The 13,296-nt window shown below is 33.8% G+C and overlaps 1 protein-coding gene across 1 annotated transcript in view; it reads left to right on the top strand.

Annotated features, from left to right (window-relative positions):
• DCK (deoxycytidine kinase) overlaps nucleotides 1–9,713 on the top strand; it is a 28,506-nt gene extending 18,793 nt beyond the window's left edge. Inside the window, exons 3-7 of the mRNA XM_029930267.1 lie at nucleotides 2,813–3,006; nucleotides 4,235–4,382; nucleotides 5,741–5,856; nucleotides 6,633–6,723; nucleotides 8,518–9,713. Of these exons, the coding sequence (XP_029786127.1) occupies nucleotides 2,813–3,006; nucleotides 4,235–4,382; nucleotides 5,741–5,856; nucleotides 6,633–6,723; nucleotides 8,518–8,544 (576 nt within the window). The 3' untranslated portion in view covers nucleotides 8,545–9,713. The remainder of the gene's footprint in view (nucleotides 1–2,812; nucleotides 3,007–4,234; nucleotides 4,383–5,740; nucleotides 5,857–6,632; nucleotides 6,724–8,517) is intronic.
• Nucleotides 9,714–13,296: the final 3,583 nt, after the last annotated feature.

Raw genomic sequence — 13,296 nt, 5'->3', positions numbered from 1 at the left:
GTCCCATTTTAATGGAAGCATGTGTGACTTGTCCGTAGGTGACCTTTACTCAGATAAAATACAGGCACCGTATTGCTTGGTTTCCACATTAATTTTTTTTTTGTTTAACACACAATGTTACATTAATTTCAGATGTACAGGATAATGATTCAACAAGTCTCTATCTTATATTACACTCACCACAAGCATACTACTGTCTTTCACCATACAGAGCTATTACAGTATCATTGACTATATTTTCTCTGCTGTGCCTTTTATTCCCATGACTTACTCATTCCATGACAGGAAGGCTGTATTTCCCACTCCCCTTCACCCATTTTGCCCATCCCCAGTTCTCTTCCCCTCTGGTAACCATCATTTTGTTCTCTGTATTTATAGATCTAATTCTGCTTTTTGGGTTTTTTGATTATTATTTTTTTCTGATTCCACACTGATTTGAGTGAAATCACATAAAAATAAATCACCTTTCTCTGATTTTTTTCATTTGACATAATAGGTCCATCTGTGTTGTCACAAATGGTACAGACTCATCCTTTTTATGGCTGTGTAATATTCTATTGTATATATACATTTATATGTATGTGTGTGTGAATATACATTTATATATAAGTGCACACACACGTGTATATATACACACATCACATTTTCCTTATCCATTCATCTGACCATGGACATTAGGTTGTTTCCATATCTTGACTGTTGTAAATAATGCTGCAATAAACAGGGATGCATGTATCTTTTTGAATTAGTATTTTTGTTTTCTTTTAGTAAATATCCAGTAGTAGAATTACTGGATCATACGGTAATTCTATTTTTATTTTTAATTTTTTGAAGAACCTCCCTACTGTTTTCCACAGTGGCAATAGCAATTTGCTTTACCATCCACTGTGTACAAGGATTCCTTTTTCTCCACATCCTTGCCAACAATCCTTATTGTCTATTTCCCCTCCCTCTGCTCGGATAATTAGTGATGTTGAGCACCTTCCCATGTATCTTTTGGCCATCTATATGTCTTTGGGAAAATGTCTATTTAGGTCCTTTCCCTATTTTTTAAAAAAAGTGTTTAATGTTTATTTATTTTTGAGAGAGAGAGAGAGAGAGAGAGAGAGAGAGTGCAAGCAGGAAGGGACAGAGAGACAGGGAGACACAGAATCCAAAGCAGGCTCCAGACTCCGAGCTGTCAGCACAGAGCTCAGTGTGGCCCTTGAACCCACAAACTTTGAGATCATGACCTGAGCCCTAGTCAGACCCTTAACAGACTGAGCCACTCAGGTGCACCTCCTTTGTCTGTTTTTTAATCAGATTATTTTTTGGTGTTGAGTTGTAGTTCCTTGTATATTTTGGGTATTAACCCCTTATCAGATGGATATATCATTTGCAAATATCTTCTCCCATTTATTAGGTTGCCTTTTTGGTTTGTTGATGGTTTCCTTTGCTTTGTGTAGTCCCAATGGTTTATTTTTGCTTTTGTTTCCTTTGCCTTAGGAAATGTATCTAGGAAAATGTTGCTATGGCTGATGTCAGAAAAATTACTGCCTGTATTCTCTTTAAGGTAGTAGTTTTATGGTTTCTGATCTCACATTTAGGTCTTTAATCCATTTTGAGTTTATTTTTGTGTATGGTGTTAGAGAGTGGTCCAGTTCCATTCATTTACATGTAGCTGTCCAGTTTTCCCAAAACCATTTATTGAAGAGATGGTCTTTTCTCCATTGTATATTCTTGCTTCCTTTGTCATAGATTAATTGGCCATATAAATATGGGGTCATTTCTGGACACTCTGCTCTGTTCCATTGCTCTATATATCTGTTCTTGTGCCAGTACCATACTGTTTTAATTACTACAGCTTTGTAGTCTATCTTGAAATCTGGGATTGTGATACTGTTACTGAAAAACCCAAGTTCAGATGTTTGTTGCACAATAAGCGAGTGTTCAAGAGATGAGTTTTGATTGGAAAGGAATATGAGCTTTATTCAGGTGGTGCACCACCTGGGGAGATGGTGGACCCTTTTCCAAAACCAACTCTGACATTTGGTTTTTAAAGGAACTTCAGGGCTGTTAAGCAGTAAAAGGGGAGCACAGTGGTCTGTAATACTTGTTGATGGCCTGCTTGCAGACTCAGTGGTGCCAGCTACAGATGTTATCACAATGCCCAGGGCAGTGGGGAAGGAGGTGGTATGAGAAGGTTTCCTTCAGGGTGTTTCTAGGAAACAATACACTATCTATAGATCTACCAAGAAAGGTTTCCTTAATTGATCACTCAGGCTAAAAGTGAGGCTTTAGGTGCTTGCTAAAATTTATAGACTAAGTTAGCCAGAGGGCTGAGGCAACCGGCTTCAGTACTTCCAGCTTTGTTTTTCTTTCTCAGGATTGCTTTGGCTATTCTGGGTCTTTTGTGGTTCCATTTAAATTTTAGGAATTTTTGTTCTAGTTCTGTAAAAAATGCTGTTGGTGGTTTTCACATTTTTAAAAAGAAAATACAAATCCATATATTTTATGTGAACTTACTTGTTAGCTTTTAAATATAGACAACTAAGTCAAACTTTTAAAAAGTCCCATTTCTGCCATAGGCCATTAATTTGTGACTTCTTTTGGAAGAACTCTAAAGAACTGATGGTTAAGCTAGCCTTCTAGACCTCAGGCAACCTGAAAAGTAAAATGTGAAAGATCAGGAGGAAGAGGACTTAACCCTTGGTTTTGCTCATCATGATCCATTTATTTATCTAACTTCTCATTTTGAGCTTTTTAAAAAATGTATATAGACCTATTGATCATTAATTTTGTTTTTTTGTTCCTTTTTTCACATTCAAAATAGGAACTCACACCGTCTCAGAAAAGTGGTGGGAATGTTCTTCAAATGATGTACGAGAAACCTGAACGATGGTCTTTTACCTTCCAGTCATATGCCTGCCTCAGTCGAATACGGGCCCAGCTTGCCTGTCTCAATGGCAAGCTCAAGGATGCAGAGAAACCTGTGTTATTTTTTGAACGATCTATATATAGTGACAGGTATATAGGAATAACTTGCACTTTTCATTTTGGAATCTTGGCTTGGAACTGGACTTTTTTTTTTTTTTTCTGTTTCCTGGCGATCAAAGTAATAAGAGAGGCTGTGTTGAGGCTTTAAGAAAGAAAATTACCTACAGCAGTTTGGGAATCACGGCATTAGGGAAGTACTAGTATTAATAATTGGTAGCTTCCAAGGAAGCTTTAGGGAATATGATAGCCATCTCATTCAAATTTGCAGAGAAGTTTTTTTCCTCTAACATTCTTAAAATTCTCATCTACTCTGATTAAACCTGGATCTCTATTCCTTGCATCTTGAACAAAATAAAAATCTCTAAGGTAGCCTTAGAGTTACCTTGTTTATGCAAGGATTCTTTTAAGTTGGAGTGTTGGCTCAGGACAGTGGTTCTCAAACTTTTGGTCTCAGGATCCCTTTCCATTTTCTCTCTCTCTCTTTTTTTGTTAAGTTTATTTATTTTTGAGAGAGGGAGAGTATACCCACACGTGAGCACAAAGGAGGGGAGGAGCGGGGGGAGCACTGAGAGAGAGGGAAAGAGGGAATCTTAAGCAGGCTGCATTGGGCTCAAACTCACTAACCATGAGATCACAATCTGAGCTGAAATTAAGAGTTGGACATTTAACCAATTGATCCACCCAAGCACCACAGGATCCCTTTCTATTCTTAATAATTATTGAAGAGCCCAAAGAGCTTTGTGTCTTATTGATATTAATGTTATTAGAAATTAATATTGAGAAATATTAAGGACACTTATTTATTTAAAATGAGTAATAATAAGCCCATTACATATTAGCATAACATACTTGTGAAATCATATTTTTCAAAACAAAAAATTAGAAAAGTAGGGTTATTTTATATTTTTACAAATCTCCTTAATGTCTAACTTAATAGAAGACAGCTAGATTCTCATTGTAGACTACTCTATCTACACTATGTTCTTTTGGTTGAAGTCTAGTATATAAAGTAATCTGGCTTCTCACAGAACCCCTGGAAAGGTCTTGGGACTACCAGGATTTCTTTCACTCATTTTGAGAACTTCTGTTCAAGAACATATTTTTATAGTTGGAGATATTCAATTTTTTTTCCATTATCTGAGTTATTATTTGCCATGGATTTTGGGAGAATGCTCCATGTCCATTTAGTGGATCTCTTTCTCTTTTCTGTTTGTGTTTTTTGGAAAGGAATTATGTGTTGATGTAGACTCTTTTTCAGGTATGTTTTTGCATCTAATTTGTATGAATCTGACTGCATGAATGAAACAGAGTGGACAATTTATCAAGACTGGCATGACTGGATGAATCACCAGTTTGGTCAAAGCCTTGAACTGGATGGAATCATTTATCTTCGAGCAACACCAGAGGTGAGACTTAAAATTTGTTTGCTCCACTGACAATTTAAAGTAATAGAAGTATTAGTGGTATGCAGTGAAGGCAATTTAGTTTAACTCCGTTTCCTACTCTACTCCCCACATCCAAATTAGAAACTCATAACTGTGTAGAGAGAGGTATTCTCTTTTCCTCAGCAAAGTAGAAGCCCACATTTGGCAAGTTGCTCTTTTAGGTCCTTCTCAGTGCTTTCTCCATTCTGTTCTTCATTATTTCTTCCTAGCTTTTGGAAGGTCTCTTATCACAGCTAGATTAAAAAATTTGCTTAAATAACTGCTAGAGTATAGGCTTCTTGGTGTGAAACTTTGAGTGTTTTAATTACTACTGAATTTCGTACGTAGTAGGAGCTCAGTAAATATTTGTGAATGACTAACAAAGTTGATGGAGGTCCATTTCAAGAATCTTTCATGACTTGGAATGGATAGGTAGTTAGCAGCCTCTAAGAGACTTAGAGGACCCTTGCCATTTTCAGTTAAGGGAACTTACTTGAAAATGTGCCTTTCATGATAACTTGCAATATAGCTATTCTTGTTTGTATATGGAATTATATAGTCCAGGAAGACTAAGTGGATGCCTTTCATAAAGCTAACCTAAATAAGAGCTTACATTTATTAACAAATTTCTGGTTTTGGTGCTTGCATTTCAGTTTTTCTGTTTTTTATTCCTGTGTCTTCCCTAAGCCACAAAGTAGGCTCTGATGAATATAAATGTCATGACTTCTAGTTTGGAAGGATACTATGTTGCTATTGAAGCTGAATTTTCAAAGAAACTGGGTTTCTGATTCCAAGTGATGGTTCTGTTCTTCTTTATATCAAAGCAGCCAGAATTTAACAATAATTTTGAAATTCAGTTTTATTTTTGAAAAGAATTTGCTTTTAATTATGAATATAGTAAATACAAATGTAGAAGAACATAAAGAATGCTATAAAATATAGTCAATATCTTAAAGTCTAACACAAAACTTTTTTATGGTATCTTTTGATTGGAGGATCATCTAAGTACTTGAAAAGAGGATTTATAAAAAAAGGATTTATAATAGATTTTGAAACATTTTATATGTTGAACTTTTTACCAAGCTTATTTAATACAGTATTTTTCAAGTATGGATCTCATAAGTTTATAGACTTCATCTGATAGTACTACTTGGTTTATAGTCACCAAATGATTGAAAATCACAAGAAGGGGAAACTGAACGATGTAGGCTTTCACGAAGGAATAAATGGAGATGTTGGCTAGTATAACTAAAGAGAGACTAGAGAAGAAAACTTCAGTGACAGCAGATAAGAATAATTGTTCTTTGCCCCCCCACCCCTTTCTTATTGCTTGCTTTTAGAAATGCTTGAACAGAATATATTTACGGGGAAGAAATGAAGAACAAGGCATTCCTCTTGAATATTTAGAGAAGCTTCATGATAAGCATGAGAGCTGGCTCCTGCATAGAACCCTGAAGTAAGACCTCTTATTCTTAGTTACTATTCATTTCAAAGACCTTTATCAAATCTTAACCTAAAACATGTACAAATTTTTATTTTCAGCCATTTTTCTTTTAAACTAGTATTATAGGATCTCCCAGAATTAGGTGTGAATTTTGATTCTTTTTATTATAACGAGATCCTGTTTCCTTAAAGTTTTTATAGCTAATCTCCCCCAGTGTTATTGACAGCATAATGTATGGAATTTAAGTGTAAAGTAGGAAATATAGTTGTGTACATTATTTAGGTACTCTCTTCAGAGAGAATTTAAGATATTTTAAACTTATTTTTAGATCAAGGCTTGTGTGGTAGTATAGCACAGTTGTTAAAAGCATGGACTTCGTTGGCATTATCAGATCTTGGTTCAAATCCATACTTACTAGTATGCAACTTTAGGCAATCTCTGAGCCTCAGAGTGACCTTCCTGAGCTTTAGTTTTCTCATCTTTAAAATGCAAACATTCCTATGTTATGGTATGTTTTTGGTTTTTGAGAAGAATTACATGTCATAAGCCCTAGCTTTATTTTTTTATACCAGAGCATTTTAGATATTATTAGTATTATTATTTAGTAGTAAATCTAGGTGAGAAAGAAAGAACTACCAGATAACGTACTGGCAGGATAATTTTAATATAAAATGACTGACAACATTTTGATTTTCCAGAAGTGGTATAAGAGTGAGTCTTTAGTGTTTCTCTTTTATTTATTGCTTTTTCTAATTATTTTGTTCATCTCTTTTTTTATTTTTGAACAGAACCGACTTTGATTTTCTACAAGAAATCCCCATCTTAATACTGGATATCAATGAAGACTTTAAAGACAAACACGACAATCTGGTTGAAAAGGTAGATTTATACAAAGACTATACTATATATAGAAAAATGCTGTAACTTGTGAGAAAACAACTTACTAACAGAAAAGAATATGTAATGTTATGGTAAGAGACAGTTAAGAGCTTAGATGGATTTGGACTTGAGACTCTAGTCGTAACTTCAAATTCTAGCTTTGTAGCCTTAGCTAAGATAAGGAGATTCTTTTATTCTTTGGTGCCTTTATCTGTAATACAGGGATGATCACATTAACAAAAGTTCTTGCTCACCCCCTTCTCTGCTTTGTTTCCTTTTCTTTTTCTCTTCCCTGTCTCACCAATCTTTAAGTACTTTAATAATAAACTACTTGTGAAATTAAATTTTATCTTTTTCAATTAAATTCAATATGGAAGATTCTTGGAAGTTCTAGGATATGGATTTCATCCATTTTAATATTAGCTCAAGTCTTGAGATGAAAGAATTTTTAGTTTTGACTTTTATGTGGGACCTTGTCAATGATAGATTGGCATTGCCTGATCCTTGAGTCATGTTTTAATCAGAGTTCATCTATCCTCTGCATATTTGGGAGTTGACTATATTCTGTTAATGAGTGGTGCTTGTAGTGATAAAGGGACTGGGAGAAAACCTATTGGTGGACACTTGAGAGAGAATAATAATGGGAATTGTATTATAAATATCCCACTGTTCATGTTAATTAACTTAGTGATGATCCAAGATCTAAAGAAGCCACATTTTTTTGGTTTGTTTAGTTTTGAGAGAAATTTGATTTTTTCTCCTTCACAAAGTATCTATTTAGTATAACAGGAACCTGACATTCATAAATGATATATCTCAAGATTTTTGAAAATCTCAACATTTATTATTTAACTACTCTATAGCATATAGTTGCTTTTTCCATGATAAAAAGTAAAGCATATTTGGAAAACTCAGATGACCTCTTCATACTATTAATGATGTAAAAAAAATAGGATATAATTCATTTATGATACTATTAAAATAAATGAAATAAAATTAAATCAGCCATTGCATTACTAATAGCAAACCATTTTCAGAATGAATCTATAGAACTACTTTTTAATTTTATCTAACACTTATGTGTTTTGACTAAGAATAACCTTTAAATGCTGTTTACTTTTACTTTTATTAATAATGCTAGTAGTTGGCTTTCTCTTTTTTCTTACTGAAGAATATAATATACAATATTATATGTAGTTTCAGGTTCATAACATATTGATTCGACAATTTTCTGTGTATTCTGCAGTTCTCACAGCAATAATCTTTGTTTCTTCAGAAGAATTACTATGTCGTCTAGAATTTGTAGAGAGCAGAATCTTGTTGCATTGTGATATGTTGGGCAGTTGGTTAAGTTCATGACTTACATGACCTTTCCTTGCATAATAACATCACAGATTGTAAACATGATTCAAATTTGTGCTTCAGTAAACTTACAAATTTTACATGTCTGGACCTTTCAGAGTTGTTTGAACCATCGCAATTACTAATATTTTTGTGCTAAAGCTCCATGTCATTGGTCTATGTTGTTATAAGGAGATTATGAAATTTGTCTTTGGCTCTTACAGATCTGTATTAATCTTAGATGCAAATAACTCCCATAATGACATTTTAAGTCATTTATCTTTTACTACTGAAGTATTTAATAATATTTCTTTGAAAATAAATGCTGTATTTTTGTGATGGAGTTACTTATGCAGTTGGGGTCTTCAACTGTTATATACTATAAAATAGAGATGAATATTAGGTATTTAAGTTTGTTAAGGAGTTATATTAATATTTATTTCCTCCCCTCAGGTCAAAGAATTTTTGAGCACTTTGTGATTTTGCTGAAGACTACAGGCAGCCAAATGATTCCAGATACTTCAGCTTTGAGTATCTTCGTCATTCCATATTCATACACGTCTCTAGAAAACTCAGGTTTTTTACCATTTTTGTTTCAAGAAAAAAATTGTTTTGATGAATTCTATATAAAGTTTACAAGGAGTTTTTCTTTTTTGGTTTACAAAAATAAAGACATTTTAATTATCTGTCACAACAAAAAGTCTAGAGGTAGATGTTTCTGTAGTAAGCGCTGGCTAAACTACATCATAAAGAGTCCAGCCTCCTTCTGCCTTTCACCTCAGCAGGCTGGCTTCCCCCCCGCCCCGTGATTCTTATTTCACTGGTGACCAGTTTCTTAACTGTGATCTTTAATGTTACAGAGTAGTAAATGGTAATGTGTCCTTTTAAATATAGTGTACCTACTGAAAGTTGAAAAGTAGAATATAAGGAATCCCTAAAAAAGGATAATGAAGTTTTATTTTAAATACTTTTAATCAAAATGTGTTCCCTTCTTAATTTATGTGGAAGATAAGACCAGTTTAGTATTTAATCACTTCATTGATATTTATTAATGTGCCTCTAACACATTAACAAAGGATCAGGTCAGGCTTTGTTCCCATTTTGTAATTGCAAAGCCTAGCTTATAAGTCATTTAATCTTTTTTCTGCCTTTATTTCTACATCTGTGGTATGAGTAAGGCTTCATTTATCTTTTTGCCTGGGATTTTAGAGGATTAAAGAGAAATGATAACTTAAAGTGTTTCTGTACTTAAAAGATAATTGAGTATAAAGATTCAGTTTATATGGAGCTTAAAGTAGCTACTGACTTTCTCACTTCTCAGACCATTCTTTTTAGAATGGGATATTAGTTAAAAGATTGGTTTAAAATATGATTGTCTTTAACTCATTTGAGGTGAAAGTATAGTTTTTCCTAAATTTCGTCCCATTTTTATAGGTAAAATATTAGTGGAACATAGTGAGGGATAAGTTCTTCCATTTTATGATTTTATTGACCTTGTACTGGGAATGAGTAGCTTTTCTTTACCTTCACACGTGGTGAGAAGTCAAAAGAGAAACTGAAGATAAGGTAGATTATCCTTTTAGCAGTGTAGTCCAGCTCTTTTTTTAAAATTTTTTTTAGAAAATAGCTTGCCACATGGTAGGGTTTTTTTGTTTGTTTTTTTTCAATGTTCATTTACTTTGAGAGAGAGAAAGAAAGCTAGTGTGAGTATGAGCAGTGGAGAGGCAGAGACAGAGGGAAGAGAGAAAGAATCCCAAGCAGACTCCATGCTGTCAGCCCAGAGCCCCATGTGGGGCTCCATCTCACAAATCATGAAATCATGACGTGAACCTAAATCAAGAACAGGACGCTCAACCAACAGCCACCCAGGCGCCCCTCTTTTGTTCAGCTCTTACTTACTGCCCCATCTTGCCTTCCTTACTGTCTGGATTAATTGGGTAGCCTGCTGTGTTATTTTATTTTATTTTTTTAAGTTTTTATTTATTTTTTTCTAGTAATCTCTGTACCCAACATTCGTCTTGAACTTATAACCCAAAGATCAAGAGAAGAGTTGGCGTGCTCTTCCATCTGAGCCAGCAGGTGCTCCAGCAGCCTGCTATTTTAAAGTTTAAAAGTCACACACTTCTGCTTTGAGAACATCGTGATCACTCTTCACTTCATAATTTGCTGTGCTTCTCTATAGGGTTATACCTTAGATTTATTTTTCTCCTTTAAGTTACTGATAAAAATGGTCTTGCTTTATGTGTTCTATATCTTGAAAGCATTATCATTTTATATATTAGGAAATACATTAGGAAGATAAGATTTTTAAAAATGTGCATGGTTTCATTTTAGGTCTGTAGATAAAATGTTTTTCAAGTTTGTTTAGATAAGGTGCAGTGTTTTTTCTATGTATTTAACCTTTCTACTTACATGTTAGAAAAATTCTGTTTTTGAAATGAGTGGAAGAGTCACTTTGCCTTTGAAACTATCATTTTCCTTTTTAAAATGTCATTTTTCGTTTTGATTTTATGATATTCCAAGATGATATTTTGTAGGTTAAACAGTCTAGATGCACTGATCTTTGTAAGGCAGACTTTGTTTCAAATCCTATACTCACCATGAATATTGAAGCTGTCTCATGATATTGTATGTTTTCTTTTGTTTGATACAAATTAATTTGTTTAAATATTAGCATAATAAATAAATATTATCTCTTAAACTGTGATGGAGCTACCCTCATTGAAATGATAACATCTTTTAAAAATTAAATTGCACTTTTGAAGAAAAAATTATAAACACGAAAAGGTAACAATGATTTATATGTATTACATTGATTCTGTTTTAGGTGAAGACATAATGTAGAGATTTTTAGTTACCTCTAGAAATGTTTAACTTAATGACTTTAAGTCTGTAGAATTGAAAGAAAAGCTTAAAAAAATTTATTTGTTATGACTCAAAAGAAAAGCTGTGCCACTGAGTGGGTACAAGAGTGTTGAACCTAGGGGCACCTGGGTGGCTCAGTTGGTTAAGCTTCAGACTTCAGGTCAGGTCGTGATCTCACGGTTTGTGAGTTTAAGCCCTGTGTCAGACTTTGTGCTGAGAGCTCAGAGTGTGGAGCCTGCTTTGGATTGTGTGTCTCCCTCTCGCTCTGACCCTCCCTTGCTCGTGCTCTGTCTGTCTCTCTGTCTCTCTGTCTCTCTGTCTCTGTCTCTCTCAAAAATAAATAAACATTAAGAAAAATTTATAAAAGAAAAAGTGTTGAGCCTAGTGGTCTGAATTATCTCTTGGATAATTTCCTGTTAAATTTCATCAGAGTGTATGTAATACTTTTTATACTTTACTCCTCTAAAAAGGTAATTTTAATTGTACAAGACATTCTGTCTTTCAGAATATTCTCATCAATGTCTGAAACTTTGAGCACTGTATACTGAGCCCCCTAGAAAATAGGTCTGTTATATTTTAAGGTACAAACAGTCCCAAAGCATTTTTTTATATAGAGATGTAAATTTTATTACCTCTAGAAAAATGCTAAACTAGACTACAGATTTTGTTTGGGTTTTACCAGTCTTATCTTTCTATTTTAAAACTTTTTAAATAGACTTTACTTTTTAGGGAAGTTTTAGGTTTATAAGAAAATTAAGTACAGAGTTCTCATATATTCTTTGCTCCCATACTTGTACAGCCTTTCCCAGCAACAACATCCCCCACCAGAGTTGTGCATTTGTTTTAATCAATGAACTTAACATTGACACATTATCATTCAAAGTCCATAGTTTATATTAAAGTTTACTGAAGTGTTGTGCATTTGTGCATTTTGACAAATGAATAATGACATATATTCACCACTGTAGTATCGTACAAATAGTTGTACTGCCCAAAACACTAAACAAGTATGCAATAAAAATATTTAAACATTCCTGTCTCAAAGACATACTAATTTTCTTAACACTTCCTTTTTTAAAATTTTTTTAATGTTTTTTAATTTATTTTTGAGAGAGAGAGGCAGTGCGAGCAGGGGAGGGTTGGAGAGAGAGGGAGATACAGAATCTGAAGCAGGCTCCAGGCTCTGAGCTAGCTGTCAGCACAGAGCCCGACGTGGGGCTCGAACCCACAAACCGTAAGATCATGACCTGAGCCAAAGTTGGACATTCAACCGACTGAGCCACCCAGGTGCCCCTCTTAACACTTTCTATACAGAGATGATCATTTTGAGTCCATGTGAATTATGCATTAGATTATTTTGCTTTGCATAAACATGTCAAAGGAGAAAAATGAAGACGCATCTTGTAGGACTCTAGTCTGTTATTTTCAGATGGTATTTCCATGTGTTTTGAAGTTCCCTGAAGGTTTTTGTTGTTGTTGTTATAAGTTAATTTTAAGTGCAGTTTGAATGCAAGCTAACCATTAAATTAGTCCCCAAAAGGGTGGAAAATTGGTGAGGGGGAAATGGTACAGAAAGTAGACTTACAGTCTAAAGAATGATTCCTTTATTCTTCTCCCCGACTCAAGTTTTCTACCATGGCAAGTACAATAAATCTTTTCTACAAAATATATTTTATGTATAGTCCATTTTGCTTATTTCTTATAAACTTGTTATTTTCTGTCGATGCTTTTTTGGTATCTTGGTATGTAGTATAATGTGTCCTATTAAAATTAATGGGAAAAGTTTTCATTTAAAGCTTTTTACTTAGTGACATTCAGGAATAAAGACATTAAGTGAGGGATATGTTTGTAATTTGAATTTGAATAACTTTTACCTACTCCCTTTCTCCCACCATTTTTCAGATTATTTTGACTGTACCTCTATTAGTGTATGTTTGTTGAGTTATAAATTCTTAATATGATATTGATGTTCTCAGAATATATTCTATCAAAGAAGATCTGGATTTGGTTCAGATTTCACAAAATAACACCAAGTTCTGCCCTAGCAAATTTTAACTGATAAATATCGAAACGTTTTTCTTTTTAAGAATTAAGACCATCCTCAAGGAAATTATTATCAATATGTCTGTCCTTTGAATTTATTTAATATCAGTTCTGTGCCTAGAATATAAGTACTACACCAATTCATGTCCACTGTACTAGAATAAAAGGTGACAGTTAGAAGTCAAACTAGGTAACAGTAATTTTGTTTTTGGTTTAGTTTTTATGATGAGCTTAAAAATGTTTTGATGGCCAACAGACACTAAATAGATCCTCAACACCGCTAATCACCAGGGAAATGTAAGCTAAAGCTACAATGAGATATCA

Source organism: Suricata suricatta, chromosome 1 (genome assembly GCF_006229205.1).
Source record: "Suricata suricatta isolate VVHF042 chromosome 1, meerkat_22Aug2017_6uvM2_HiC, whole genome shotgun sequence".
In the NCBI taxonomy this organism is placed as follows: domain Eukaryota; kingdom Metazoa; phylum Chordata; class Mammalia; order Carnivora; family Herpestidae; genus Suricata; species Suricata suricatta.
Note: the sequence above shows the minus strand (reverse complement) of the source record. Positions and strands in the feature narration are given on the sequence as shown.